General features: G+C 31.8%; 1 protein-coding gene across 8 annotated transcripts in view; it reads right to left on the bottom strand.

The window, feature by feature from the left end:
- LOC107168450 (uncharacterized) overlaps nucleotides 1-14,996 on the bottom strand; it is a 104,956-nt gene that overhangs the window by 11,103 nt on the left and 78,857 nt on the right. For 7 of the 8 annotated variants that reach the window (XM_089218848.1, XM_089218849.1, XM_089218847.1 and 4 more), the window contains 10 exons: nucleotides 4,363-4,531; nucleotides 3,925-3,964; nucleotides 3,667-3,799; nucleotides 3,329-3,491; nucleotides 3,173-3,247; nucleotides 2,574-2,894; nucleotides 1,901-2,045; nucleotides 931-1,211; nucleotides 637-840; nucleotides 293-516 (listed from right to left, as the gene is read on the bottom strand). In XM_089218848.1, the coding sequence (XP_089074974.1) occupies nucleotides 293-516; nucleotides 637-840; nucleotides 931-1,211; nucleotides 1,901-2,045; nucleotides 2,574-2,894; nucleotides 3,173-3,247; nucleotides 3,329-3,491; nucleotides 3,667-3,799; nucleotides 3,925-3,964; nucleotides 4,363-4,531 (1,755 nt within the window). Of the gene's footprint in view, nucleotides 1-292; nucleotides 517-636; nucleotides 841-930; nucleotides 1,212-1,900; nucleotides 2,046-2,573; nucleotides 2,895-3,172; nucleotides 3,248-3,328; nucleotides 3,492-3,666; nucleotides 3,800-3,924; nucleotides 3,965-4,362; nucleotides 4,532-12,927; nucleotides 13,056-14,996 lie in introns of those variants that run through there. The other variant, XR_016190161.1, reaches the window with a different exon arrangement.

Consider the following 14,996-nt stretch of genomic DNA (forward strand, 5'->3'; position numbering starts at 1 on the left):
ATGGTTTTTGGTGAATGAATTAACAGTATCATTGATACCAAACAAAAGAAAAAGCTCTTATCGATATTATGAGTAAATATGTTTTAATAATTAAAAATCCAAACTTTTTTTGATTATTAATATTATGTTGATATAATTGTACTCATCTACTGTTTTTTCTTACGTAAGTATACATACTATGTAATATGTATTGATATTTTTAACTGATGATATCAATAACAATAGTTTACTAAAATATCTCATATTCGTAGATAAGTTATGATAATACATTATTTATTAGTAATAGACTCACTCCTCTGAGCCATTGGACACATGGTTCGGGATCGCCCCGATATGATGCCTTCAAAACAACTTTGGCACCACGCAGGACAGTTGTGTCATATGGGCCGTTGAGTATGGATGCCGGAAGTGCGGTTCTGGTGGCGACCGTGGAATTGCAAGTGGTTTTTTCTCCAACGCTATGCAAATTGTTGTTCAATTCGACAGCCATTGGCCTCTGATGTTCGCTTGACATTTCTATACGACGAATAATGATAATAATAATACGACATTTAACATAATTTTTTATAATTTGTCATAAATACTTAAACACTGCGCAGCTTTGTAGCAATATTTTAACGCAAAATTCGCACAAACCTTTTATGATGAGTTGTCCACTAGATATGGCTTGACCAAACGTGTTGGCCACTTTGCAACTGTAAGTACCGTTGTCCTTAACAAAAGGATCGGCGATCGACAAGCCGAATTCGTTACGGTCGTTGGCCACCACGTACTCAAAATCCGCACAGTCGGGAACGGGTACGTTGTTTTTGAACCACGAGGCGCTCATAGGAACTGCACCTGAAAACGTAAAAGCAAAAATCGTCAATACACGTCTATGATTTAACTACGTAAGCACTATAATACTATTGTAATGTAGTGAGCTCTCACCTTGGAGTCTTACGGTCAACTGGACCGGTTCTCCTTCGTCGACGGTGCGTTTAGGAACAAGACCCTTGACGAATATCGGAGGTTGTAGATACGAATCGGTACCCGGTTTCGTGTCGAACACACACAACTCTGTCGAGCACCTTGTGACGCCGGACTCGCACCTCGCCACACATGTGTACACACCCGTGTCTGCCAACTCTAAGTTTGATATCGAAAGTCTAGCTGCCAGATCGTCCAATGACGAAGTCACCCTGTCGTCGGACTTGATTTTCTCGTCGTCCCTACACAGGATAAATCATGAGGTTATATGTTTTTGAGCGGAAGGGTAAGAGTTCGGTGATTTTCGGAATAATGGTACGATCCATAGAATTTATAACAAAATAAATAAAAAATGCAGATTACTGATACTCTTGAAAATTTAATTTTTAAGGCTCCTAAAATATTTACAATGTGTATATAGTTTTGATAAATAAAATGTTCGTGGTTTTCCACCGATCGTCGATAAAATAAAATTAAAAATAATCGTTCATATTTCATTCTTTTATTTCTGCATACAATTTTGGGAAACCCTATTATTTTGGATTATACCAGTATTCTGTGTTTATAAATACCATACTAGTTTTCCGTTTACCGAACTCGGTGACGCACAGTGAACGATCGTCAAAAGAGTGCGAGAAACATATAAATATCTAAAAACTGTTCATCACGTGCATTCCCTCGACAAAAAACAGGATGGTCATAAATTATTTTGGGCTCCAAACAAATATAATATCACCTTCCACTCAATAATAATTGTTATGTGAACCTTTCAGGGACCTTTCAGGGACTGGGACACAGTCATTCAACTCACGGGGTACTGTGACTTAGATAATTTGTTACACATCTTCTATTTAGATTTAAGTTTAATATGCCTCGGGGTCAGAATAGAATACTAGCTATAATATTTAATAATAGTATAATAGGTACTCACTTGTACCAGGTAACGTCAGACATGGAGTTGCCTCTTATATCACAGCTGAGAGTAAAATTTTCACCCGCACAAGCAGCCGACCCGGACTGTCTCCTGCCGTTAGACGATGAAGTGATTTGGATGTCGTTTGTGGTTTGGTTGTGTGCTGTTACAACATTCAAAATGAATGATTATTTTTTATACAGTAATAAAAACTATGAAAAATTATGGACGTAACATAGCTAACTACCTACCTATTATGCTATTATACAAATTTAAAACCACAAACAATAAAAACGAATTCTAATCGTTGTACTTATCATATAGGTATACTATATTTACTATCTATAGATAATATGAAATTAAGGTCATAAAATATCTTAGCAGTACATTCATCAAATAATATGCTCAACGACTGTGGTATTAAAATTTTAAATTTTAAATTTACGTGTCGATATGTCGCGTATAAATTCTCTCACACGACGATCGATCGCACTCCGTTGTGTGGGTATCTGTTTAAGATAGCTTATCAGTAATTTAAAAATACGAAAAACATTGGAAATTTCTTAAAACTATAGAACACAATATACTGGAAACTCTGTATCCAAATACAATCTCAATAATTTAGTCGTTTGATTTAATATTTTTTATATCTGATACGATTATAATGGTCATTGGTTTTTTAAATACTCACTCAACACTTCGAGACGAGCCGTGGCTTGGATTTTTCCAAATTTGTTCTCGACGGTAATTTGGTAGAGACCTGCATCTTCGGAGGTGACGTCCCAAATCTCCAGCGACCGGTGATCGTCGTCCTCGCGAATTCTCATTCTGCTATTGACGCCGATTGGCTGGCCGTCCTTTTCCCACGATGACCACGGTGGTGGATGACCGGATACACTGCACAAGAACCGAACCGTTTCGCCAACGTCGGCAATCCGGTCGTGTAGTACGGCGTAAAATTTCGGAGCACTGCTTCGCTTCAACCGCTTGGTACACCGGTCGTTCGCTTCACCTGTAAGTATTTACAGTTTACAGAAGGTCTTAGAATTTTGAATAGTTAAAGTGTTATTTTTACACGATTTAAACACGTAATACTAAGATTTAAAATAATACTTATCATAATAGATGTGTAAAAAATTAATACATTTGAAACAATCACTATGTATACTAGTATACAGCACAATTTAGAAACTTAGAAATATACTATGTTATTCAAATACATTTTTTAAACTCATTTTCACCTATATATAGGATAATTTAGTGTTGTTATCAATCTTAATTTTGTCTTACCTGCTAGTATTGGTGAATTAAGCATAGTCTTTCGCAGTCCGTTCGACTGCGGTGCCTTGGCAATCGCTTCCGAATCTAAAACATTTTAACGCCATATAATATCATAGTGAAATATATTCTCGTCAACAGTCTGCCATTTTCATTTGACTAACTCACCTGACAACAATATCAGTCGGGCCGACGTCGAATCTTGGCCCAATTCGTTGAAAGCAGTGCACGTATATAGTCCTTCGTGCAGTGGGCTCGCATTGGATATGTCGAGACGAGCAGTATCACCGTCGACCAGCTGAGATTTAATCTGTTTACCTAATCTCACCAACTGGCAGGGAACAGGCGGGAGAGATTTGTCGAAAAACAAATAGACAACAATTACAATTTAATTTCAATATGTGTTCTCAGTATACGCGCTCATAACAACATAAAATGTTAGGTACTGAATTCCTCCAATAGTTTAGTGTACGTAAGGTTTTAGGTTGTATTTTATAGGTACATACTTTGCCGTCTTTTTGCCATCTAATGTCCGTCTCTTGTGTGATGTTCAACTTGCACTCGAACGAAACGCTATCGTTCTCCCGGCACTCGATGTCGACCAGCCCTCGACTTATTCTCGGTAATCTTTCCACCGTTCTAAACACACAGATAGACATAATAACATTGTGGCTAACGGTTGTAAATTCGTATATTATTATGAAACATCAATAATTTGATAGCGTATTATATACTTTACAGCGACGCTACGTGATGAAACTTACGCGTAGTTGGACCCATTTTCCATTTTTTTCTTGCAGTGTCCTGGAGAAAATATAATAATAATTAATATACATCGTTTAGTGAAACTATAATCTCGCGATAGAAACGATGTGCGTGTGTAGAATTTAATGAGGGACAATATGCGAAGATTCGCTTCCGTAATTTTGTTTGACGTATATTCTAATAATATTATCTACAATTTAGGTATTCTCGTCGAACCACATCATGACGTATAGTAACAACATAACTATTATAATATTTTCTCATCACCATCATGGCAGGGTCATGTCTACGACGCGAAGATTGTTTTACTAATTTCCAATCAGTGACGTCATGAATACAATGCGATAATAATAATAATATCACATTTGTGCGATGCACGTATTCAATGTAAATAATAGGTATTATACTATTATGATATGAGCAAAGCTACAACCGACCTGTCGAGTAGACTTGAAGAGATATTAGTGCTTTGATCTGTCCATGTGGATTAGCAGCCAGTAGTGTGTACGTCCCCGTATGTGTCAGTTTGGCGTGAGGAATTTTTAACTGATAACGATTACCGTTGGCTACGCACAAAAACTCCGAATTGTCACGATAGTATTCGGGCTGTGAAAAAAAATTAAGTCCACACAAGATTAACTTAAATTAAATAAAAATTTACAATATGTATTATAATATAATCCACCGTAATATAAACAAAAAAATGTGGCTAAAGGTATATTTTAGTAAAATCAATGACAACTACGGTCCGATCAGGCCCGAGGTCCACGCGTGACTGTGGCCGAATGCACGTTCGCACATCGACTTGTACCGTACGCTGCTGGTATACTTTATTATTATTATTTAAGAAAGGTTGATCGAAACTAACTATATATTCTAATCTAATTGATCGATGTTAATTTTAATTTTATGTTATAATTATTACTATTATTTATTAATTCTGACAAACTATATAACTAATGAGTATTTGATTTTTTTTTTTTTTAAATTAAGTTTCAATACACTCAAGCAAAATAAAATATTGTATTTTTAATTGATCGTAACTTGTATACATAATAATATATTACTCATAGGTAGTTTTAAGTTTACATCTGTAATCTGTATGTTAGATAATAAATAATATTTAGTAAGGTTTGAATTATTGAATATAATTATTTTTGATCTATACTCAGAATAACTAAAATAGATAAGATTGGACATAGTATAATAACTAATAAGAGAGGTGACAGCATGTCATGATGAAAATTCCACACTTAAATCGTAGGTACCTAATACTATCACGTTATTGCTTATAGGCCATAATATACCAAATACCTAACAATCTATCAATAGATACCAGTGGTGTAATTAAGAATTTGCTCAGGGAGGGAGGGAATATTATTACTAATTTTTTTTACATATATAATACTACATTTTCAAATACATATGGGGATCTATCTCCCCTTAATTAATTCCGTTATTAAAAGTTAGGAGCTACAAATATTTTAGTAAAATTAATTTTTTGGCATTCGTATATTATCAAAAAAAAAAAAAAAAATAAATATAAACAATACAATGTATCACCGAACATAGCCACATATTGATATATTATTAATATTTTATTTGTCAGCCAATGTGTTTATTATATTAATATATTACTTTATGTACACCGATATAGATTGTAAATGTTAAACTGTATATTGAAAAATAATAAAATAGGATTAATTATATTATGAGCTGTACTTAAATATTAAGATATTATTTGATAGTTTTTTATTGATATATTCGTAGACGCATAGTAGGTACCTTCATTTACAAAATACAGAAGACGTGCTATTATATAGGAAATCGATATATCATACAATAAATTATTACATTGATGATGATAATATGATATAATAATAATATAGAAATATCCTCGTCGACGGTTACGAAAAATGAGTGGGCTGTGTGTTGTGTACTCTTGTGCGTTTTATCGAAGAAGAGGACGTCTTGTCCGCCAATATGGACATGATATTGTGTACAATAAAATATAATAATATACATACAATGACGTCGCGCGCGCGCACTCATGCACACAATATCGTCACACTTTAAATATTATACCTATTGACTACGCGATTGTCCTTATTGTCCACGCGAAGATGCAATAATATTCAAATGTATTATATAAGTAAAATAATACTAATTAATAATTATTATTATATATTATACGTACAATTTATTTACACAGCATTATTATTAGTACCTATAGCGTTTTTAGTATTTTATCTCGTCACCGTATTTGAGGTTGTATAGGGAAAAATACTATAGGACTATATGAGTCAGGTGTCCTACAGTTAATTGTTTTGAGAGAGAGAAAGGGGGGAGCACGAGAGAGAGAGAGAGAGAGAGAGAGATAGAAAGAGAAACAATCCGTTCTAACGGTATACGACCTAAGCGATAAGAACTGGAATAAACATGTGCGTGTACAGTAAACTTGCTTGGAGAACATTGATCAAAAATTTATCAAGAAAATTCGTTCGAAAATTGTATGGATTTAATAACCAAAACGAAATAATCATTATTATTACTGTAAAGTATTATTGCACGTCGTTTACGGGACGAAATGGATTTGAAATGTTTATGTAATCAAATCGCATGGCGATATTATAATAAAGTATGTTATTATTATATCACCAAAAGTACCTACGTATACGCGACATTATAATATTCGTACCTATATAAACACTAACACGTAAAATGTAAAATATGAACGACGCGCGTGAAATTCGCAAACAATATTCGGACTGTACGTGTATTTATTTTCTGAGCACTACTTGCGCTTAGCCGTTCGCACCGATTTGTTCTTTATATGGAGTGAAAGCCGCCTCATCCAAGGCAGACGTATAGTAATAATATCCCGGCAAACAGCAGTATGGTCGAAACGCTGCTGTAGTGGAGAAACGTTATTTTATACATGTGTTTTTTTTTTAGTTTGTTATTATTAATATTATTATTATTATTATTGTTATTATAATCATCACCATCGTCGTAGTTGTTGATATTATCAATGTTATCATTGTTGTTATTCTATCAATAAGGACCTTTTGAATGTGTACATCTAGTTGGTGGCACCTTCTGATCGACACCAGACACAATATTATTATCGTCTATATAGGCGCTACCGCCTCAAGGACTCGAGAGGCCATGGTCGGCGATTTTTAGGTACCTATCGAAGTCGTAAAATTCTGAAGGTGTTGATGTTATAATACAATTATTGTTGCAACAACCCGATGACACGTCGCGTCGAAAAATTATATTAAAATCATCGTTATTATTATTATTATATTATTACATGCCGTGTAAAGTTACGACAGTAATATATCACAATAAGTCAATAATACATATAATACGACCACCCGTAAGGATTACACGTGATGGCGTCACGTTTGTCTTATTATTTTTTCCGTGTTAAATAATATAATTTAACTCATTGCTGTTCGATATAAACGTGAATCTGATGCTATGAACTTATAACTATATTATCATTAATCACCACACAGTGTGCCTCATGCATCAGTGAGAATGGTAATTTTACTTAATATGAGTGAATTTTAAAACACGAACGTTATCTCCATACGTTTTTAAAAATAAAAATATTAAAACATAAAAAAAGTTATAATTATTGGAATTTAAGTATTAAAATTGTGATTACAATGTTCTACTGCAGATGAATATACTATTTTACGCATTTACACGTAAACAGATATAGAATTTAAAACATTATAGAATTATAAATCTTAGATAACGAATTAATTTTAATCGACGACATAATTAAATTATATTTAACCACATATTATGAACCGTATTTATAATATGGTACATGAATACAATATTGTTATGTGAAATTTTTTAAACACTAAAGAAATACCTACTAAATAGTGAATATTATTAAGATTCAAATATGAATTGTGAGCGCCTTGCAAGCATTACAATGTAAACATTGGTTGTTTGAATCAAATATGTATTAACATTTTAATGTTTTTAAACTTATCACTATGACATTAATCGTAGATGTACTTAGGTGACCCTAAAATTAATACTAATTTTAAACTGTGGTTGTGATGAGCCAAATTTTATCGTTTATATATGATAGAGTATTTTTTACTAGCTGCTGCAAGTATTCCTATGCATATACAATATACATATAGGTTTACCATGATTGTCAATTAATAATGGCATCATATGTATCTCTATTGACTTTCTAGTGGTCTAGTGGGTACATGGTACAGACCAAAGTTATCGACTCTATTATTATTTATTTATTAATTATGAGATAATTTATGCTTACGCATATTTACCAAGAATATTGTTACTTAGAAACTTGGCGCTTAGGCTAGCTTTGTTATGCTGAGCTCGACGTTCACAGGCAAAAGTAGTTGATAATTAGGTCAGTTACGAATTCAGTCCCGATAAAATAACGTGTCAATGAGAGACATCTATATTCTATATGTATAACAAATATTAAATAATGAATCTTACCATTTAACATGTCGAAAGTGTTTAGAAATCACGATTAACAGTTACAACTGCAATTTCGAAATCAATTAATACCATTCACAAACAGTGGCTCATACTATTGAAAATAAATAAATATATGGATAATAATTAGGAATAAAAAAAAAAATTGTATACAGATACCTCATTACGAGTTTTTATGAACCATCTACGGAATGAAGAGAAATAACCAAACAGTTGTGCCATATTATACAAACGTTATGAAAATTAAAATGACTAAAATAAATACTTTAAGTACAAGAAAAACTTTGTAACAATCTGCACAACGTAAAAAAAAAAAATCAGCTCCTAAAAAGTTGACTTATGCAACGGGAAATAGATTTCACGATGGTGTTCTGATAATACGACGGTGGTGCAGTCAGGCGAGGCAGGTATGAAAGCACCAAAGTCGGTCGTCAAGTCACGTCGACCCATATACTTGTATGCGATTGGTTGATAAATCGATCCATATGACACTCGCGGCGATAATATCCGTTATAATAATAATAGCGATCACTCCTCCGGGCATGAAAAAGCTTGAAAAAAATCCCGTATTTACTGCGTTTAACAACATTACATGTTATTAAGACAGAAAATTGTGTGGGGCTGACAGTAATAATATATCACATTAAATATTATATGTGATATCATTATTGATGAATATTACATATTTGTAATATACATATATATATATATTATAATTGGGTTTAAAACGAATACTTTATATACCTATTATTAATTTATATTATATAATACTATACAACCCCATTAATCTAACGATATTGTTATAAGACTTTTATGGCAGTTAGACAGTAGTTATATTAATAATATATTAAATTATGTATTTATTACAATATCGTTGATATACTTTGTTATCTTTTGAAATGTCCGACAGTATTTTTCCTCGATCCATACACCTACGAGGTATATTTATCATACACATGATTTATAATCTCACTTATAATACGTCATTGCCTTTTAAAATATACAATGGTAATACTGTCGTCATTTTAGTACAAAAGCAGGATGTTAATAACCACCGTAATGTTACCACGACTCATATAGGTAATAATATAATTAAAAGTAATACTTAGGTAAAATTTCTACTGTGTTACGAAATATTTGAATTATCGGAAGCGATCAGAGGATAATTCATAATTAAGAATAATTAAGGCATTATGCGTCTATTATGTTGTTATTATTATTATATATAATTTTATTATGGTTTTTTTTTTTTTTTTTTGGGGGGGGGGAGGGAATTAACAAATTATTAAGATTAAATTAATCCTGTCTGAGTGTTTCCACTGGGTTGCTACTCTTCTCATGCATTGTAAGTCTATATTTCTTTGTCTTCTCTTATTTTCCCACATATTATTTTTGTAACCATTATTAAATATTGTACATTTCTAATAAAATATATAATAAAGATAAAGTACTTAGAAAGTTCTATATTTCATAATATTGCTTATTAAATTATTAAAATTCAAGATTTTTTTTTATATTATCAGTAGATTGGTGCCATTGTCGGATATTTATTTTCGGATTTCCTTGTAATGTTCATTTAATTCATACAGAAAAAATTGGGGAAAAAAAGACTATTGGTTGAAAAAATACCTAAATAAATTGTAAGAAATCAACAATATTTTCACTACGGTTTTGTTATACCGTCACCGCCTTCAATATTCAATATAGGAAATAATATTAATATTATATTCACTGTACTATGGTGACTTATCAAACATTTTAAATACATTTATACACGATTATAAGAGACACGTTTTGGCGCAAAACTATAACTAATTATTTAAAAATAAACAGCATTCTATGAAAAGATTTCTATTAAATAAAAATTAAAGTATGTATGAAATTTTGTAAATTAAAAATACGAGTTTTATATAAATAAAAAAACAATGAGAAAACTTTAAAACATTTTGCTGCAAAAAAGTAAATAATTATTCATAAAATAATAAATATAAAATATCACTAATTGATTTAAATACATTGAATTATAAGAAAAAAAATGTATACAATATTTTGGACAAAATAAATAAATAGTAAATATAACCTTTTATTTCAACTCTTAAGTAGTAGCAAATATAATAGTACCTAAACTAAGTTGGCTACTAATAAAAGTACGATAATATTTTTTTTAGAATACTATTGAGCCATTTTCATAATGGTGTCTTCTGAGTTACGTTGAAATTCTCATAACTGTATAACCCAAAACGTTATATTTTGTGTACTCCAACTTTGTGTACATGGACCGATTCGACCCAGGGCCGGCTCAATGTCGTAGCAAAATAGGCAGCCACCTATAGGGCGGCACTAGTGTAGGGGCGGCAAATTTCAAATGAACCAAAGTGATTTAATTATTATAATATAATATATAATATAATAAGTATGCTGAATTGTATGTTCATTGTTCAAAATATACTAAACAATGGTTCATAGATAAAAATGAATGTGCTTATTTTATTCAACCCCCTCCTCTACAAAAAATTTACTATTGCATAGGGCCCTGATTGGACCTACGCCCTGTAGTGTTGTGAATTTTGAAAATGCACCTAAACGTTTCCTCCTGGTGGCTCATTCTAACAAGCGCTTAACAATATAATATGTAGAAGACAAGACGTGTGCATAGGAATTCATTGGTATATCAACATACCGATTTTATTTGAGGGTTTGGATATATTGTGAAATGGAATAAGTTCGTCATACGGTAATATGAAAAATATACCGAAAACGCGGAGAGGAATGCAACGCACAGCATAATTCTTATACTTTTTATTAGGTACCTACCGATTTATATTTTATGAAATCGTTGTATCGTTGTTAGGCATATATATAATAGCCAATAGGTATATTATAATCAACCTTACTAGGTAATTTTGATGTTAGTGAGTCGTAGAGAGATAGAGAGAGATTTCAGTTTATGACAATTGGGTTTCATCCGACTTATTAGTCGACACCGACCGACTGACTGACTGACTGACTGATGGATGGATGGGAGACCTGTCGAACGAGTAACGATATCGGCCTTGCAAGGACGTGAGCACGCACGATGACTAATACACGTATAATAATATTATATCATAAGATCGTTGTCGTGTAGTGGGTATGCACACAACGAGCACACACGCACACTTGTTAGATATTATGTATAATAAATCGTCGAAAACCATCGGGTTTGTGGTTAAGTAATAACGCGCGACGGCATCTCAGGTATATATAGGTACATAAATCGCAAGTTTTCAAAGTGACGCTGGCAATTGATTAAAGGACACCGCGGTATCGATACTGTATATTATTATTATCATTATACAGCTGTTCTTGTCCATTATGACGACTTGCTCAGAGTACCAGTGATCAGTGTGTGATATTTGCAACGCTTATATTTTCGGCGCTTGTTTGTCCAAATAAGGACGTATAGAGAAAAAAAATTATGATACCCGTGTGAGACAGCAGTAGTCGTTCGCGTGTCTTATTTAATATTTTATACATACCGTACTCTCTAAAACGATATTGATTACAATAATTAATATTCGTGGTAGTTTAATTTTAATATTATATACTTTTCGTTTAATATACTAACCTAACCTTTCGACGTGAATATTATAATAATAGTATATACTTGGCCGAATTACATGATATAAGCAAGCATCGACCAGAACAATATAATATAGCTTGTATTGCCCGTTGATCGTACCCCCTGAACCAGATATAACTATAATTTCGAGTTAGATGCCTAATAAACACCGTCATAATCACATCATCGAACAAACCGTTATAAAAAAAATAATAATGCTCGTAAACTGCTAAGCAATGTAGGTATGTGGTTATTATTTTTTTTATACGCCCACAATGTACTTAAATTCATTTAAAACCCGAATTGTTATCAAATACTATTTGTATATAATTACCAAAGTACCTATATAATCTATAATATTATACTGTAATAATGACACAGGATTAACGATATAATGGTATATATATTATATATATTATTATACATTCGAGTATATACATAATGCATAATACACTCACAAACTCAAAGTCTGACAGTGACTCGACTGATAACATTTTTGAAAGAAATTCCATTCATTCGAAAAAAGGACACTATATTGCTGCAGGTAAACAAATCTAACCAGCGCATATTTTTACGGTCGTAAAGTTATTATTACTTTTGGTTACATTTTGTTCATAATAATTTCACCATTGGTGTGAATATGTAACTGTATAGGTATAGAATCGTCAGATATAAAGTCTCAATAAATAGATAAAGAGCAATCATTATTAATGAAAATATTTTGGTATACTATAGCGTGCATGTAGGTATACCTGGTATGCCGCATAACATAAGATCGCCAGTATAGTAATAAACAATAAATTATTGTGTGTGCGTGCGCTATAACACAACAACACTATGACATTTTATAGTATAACGTGATTTATCTTAAGTAAAAACACCTAATGAAAACACTTACAATATACGTACAGTAAAAACGATAAAAAAGTAATCGACTTTTACTTAAAACGTCCGTCTTAACACAATGCCGTATAACGTTTAGACTACATTGTAATTTGTAAATCGATATTTGCACCAAAATTTGAACTGAAAAAAAAAATAAAAATAAAAAACTGAATGTTTACATAATGGTAGGTACGTCATTTATCACCAAAATAATAAAATGAGACCATAAAAACGAAATCTTTGATTTCCAAATATCACACCGAATACATCATACCTATCATGTAATATAGGTAGTTAATCGCGGGTGAGAGTATAAAAATACGATAATAACAGTAGATAATAGCCTTTAAAATACAGCGCACAGACGGTTTTGGAAACTTTTTCGAAAGTATAGCACATACATCGAATAGTCATACGTTATAGTTCAATGCCAAACGTGCTTAGTTCATTGTGTGCAATAATATGTATAATCATTTACGTATTATATACACCTATATACACATACGCACACACACGCGCGATGTATTTATCCTCACGTCATTTATATTTCGTAGGTAAGGTACGAAAATAATATAATAACTGCCATTCAACGTCCGAATCGTCAAATTGAATAATTTTGGCTAGTAGGTCACATTTTTATTTTTTCATAAACAAACTTACAATGTCAAACCGTACCGCAGCCAGTAACGGCAGCACTGCTAATTTTTCAGCGTTGTATTTTTTAGTAAAAACGGTTTATTTTTCATCTCATATTATATAATGTCCAATCAAGGAGTAGTCTTACCATAACGAAAAACATTATTATATTGTGGGATAGTTTTTTTTTTTACTCTCCGACCATTATTATTATAACGTTCAACGGTCTCACGATAAGTGCCAGCAAGGTCAGGCACATATGTACGTATATAATATTGTCTATACCATATAGTAAATACAGATTCACTTAATCGCAACTGACGCGGGTTGACTATGCACTATGCAGTATACAGCGGTCTGCTATCATCGCGTCCATAAATCATCATAGTATATTTATATATATAGGAACTGCGGACGTATATAATAATATAAAAGCGTGTATATATACAAATATATATAATATTGTTTGTATACATACATATAGTTGTGTGGTTATTGTTAAACGAACACGGCGGGACGAACCGAAAGGAACCTACCCAAATCGTGTCTGATATCTTGTAAACGATAATGTAATATATTATTATTTATATTATTTATAATGGTATGATAATAAAGTCGTCATGATATGTAGGTACTTCCGACGATACCAAAAACCAACAACCCCACGGACTTACGAATCGTGTTTATTTTGTGGGATCTACTCACTCGATAATGGTGTGAGAGTGTTTTTACACATTTTTGAAATATATTTATTTAATTAATCGTACTCAATTTTTAGATCATATCTGATAGACAATACAATATTAATGGTGTACTTATTTTATAAAATGAAAAATCGAGGAAAAAGAATCTCCGGGATCTCGTCACAAAGAATATTATAGATACCGAATGATTAGAATAAAATTGCGTTCGCGTGCCTACTGTCTGCGTATCGTACTCAACCTTTGTTATAAGAATGTGACACGTCACTTTATTAATATTAATTGATACATTGCATATATTATTTTTATTTAAACCCTAAATAAATAATATAGGTATTAATTATCTAAATAATTATTCTTTATTTTCAAAACGAATACATTTAAATTTTAATGAAACCCGGCTGTGAATAATGAATATTATTAAGATTTCGTTCAAAATAATATGTACAACTATTCAATAACGTACATGCTGTATTATTGTAACATAATTTCAGTGTGATAAACGTAATGGTTTCCATAAACTTAAACTTGTGCGATGTAAAATAATTATTTCAATGCCAATAGTCACATGACCTATATAATACATAAATGATATAACAGAGTAATTAGATAATAGATTTTTAATTAAACGACTTCGTCGATACTTGTATTTTGATGAAAATGTAATATATTAAGTATTTTCAAATATCGGTTCAATAGATATTGAATAATTTAATTATGTTTCAAATCATGCGTTTGATTGTCT

Source organism: Diuraphis noxia, unplaced genomic scaffold, assembly GCF_037042655.1.
Source record: "Diuraphis noxia isolate RWA-SAM2 unplaced genomic scaffold, SU_Dnox_SAM2 contig0002, whole genome shotgun sequence".
In the NCBI taxonomy this organism is placed as follows: domain Eukaryota; kingdom Metazoa; phylum Arthropoda; class Insecta; order Hemiptera; family Aphididae; genus Diuraphis; species Diuraphis noxia.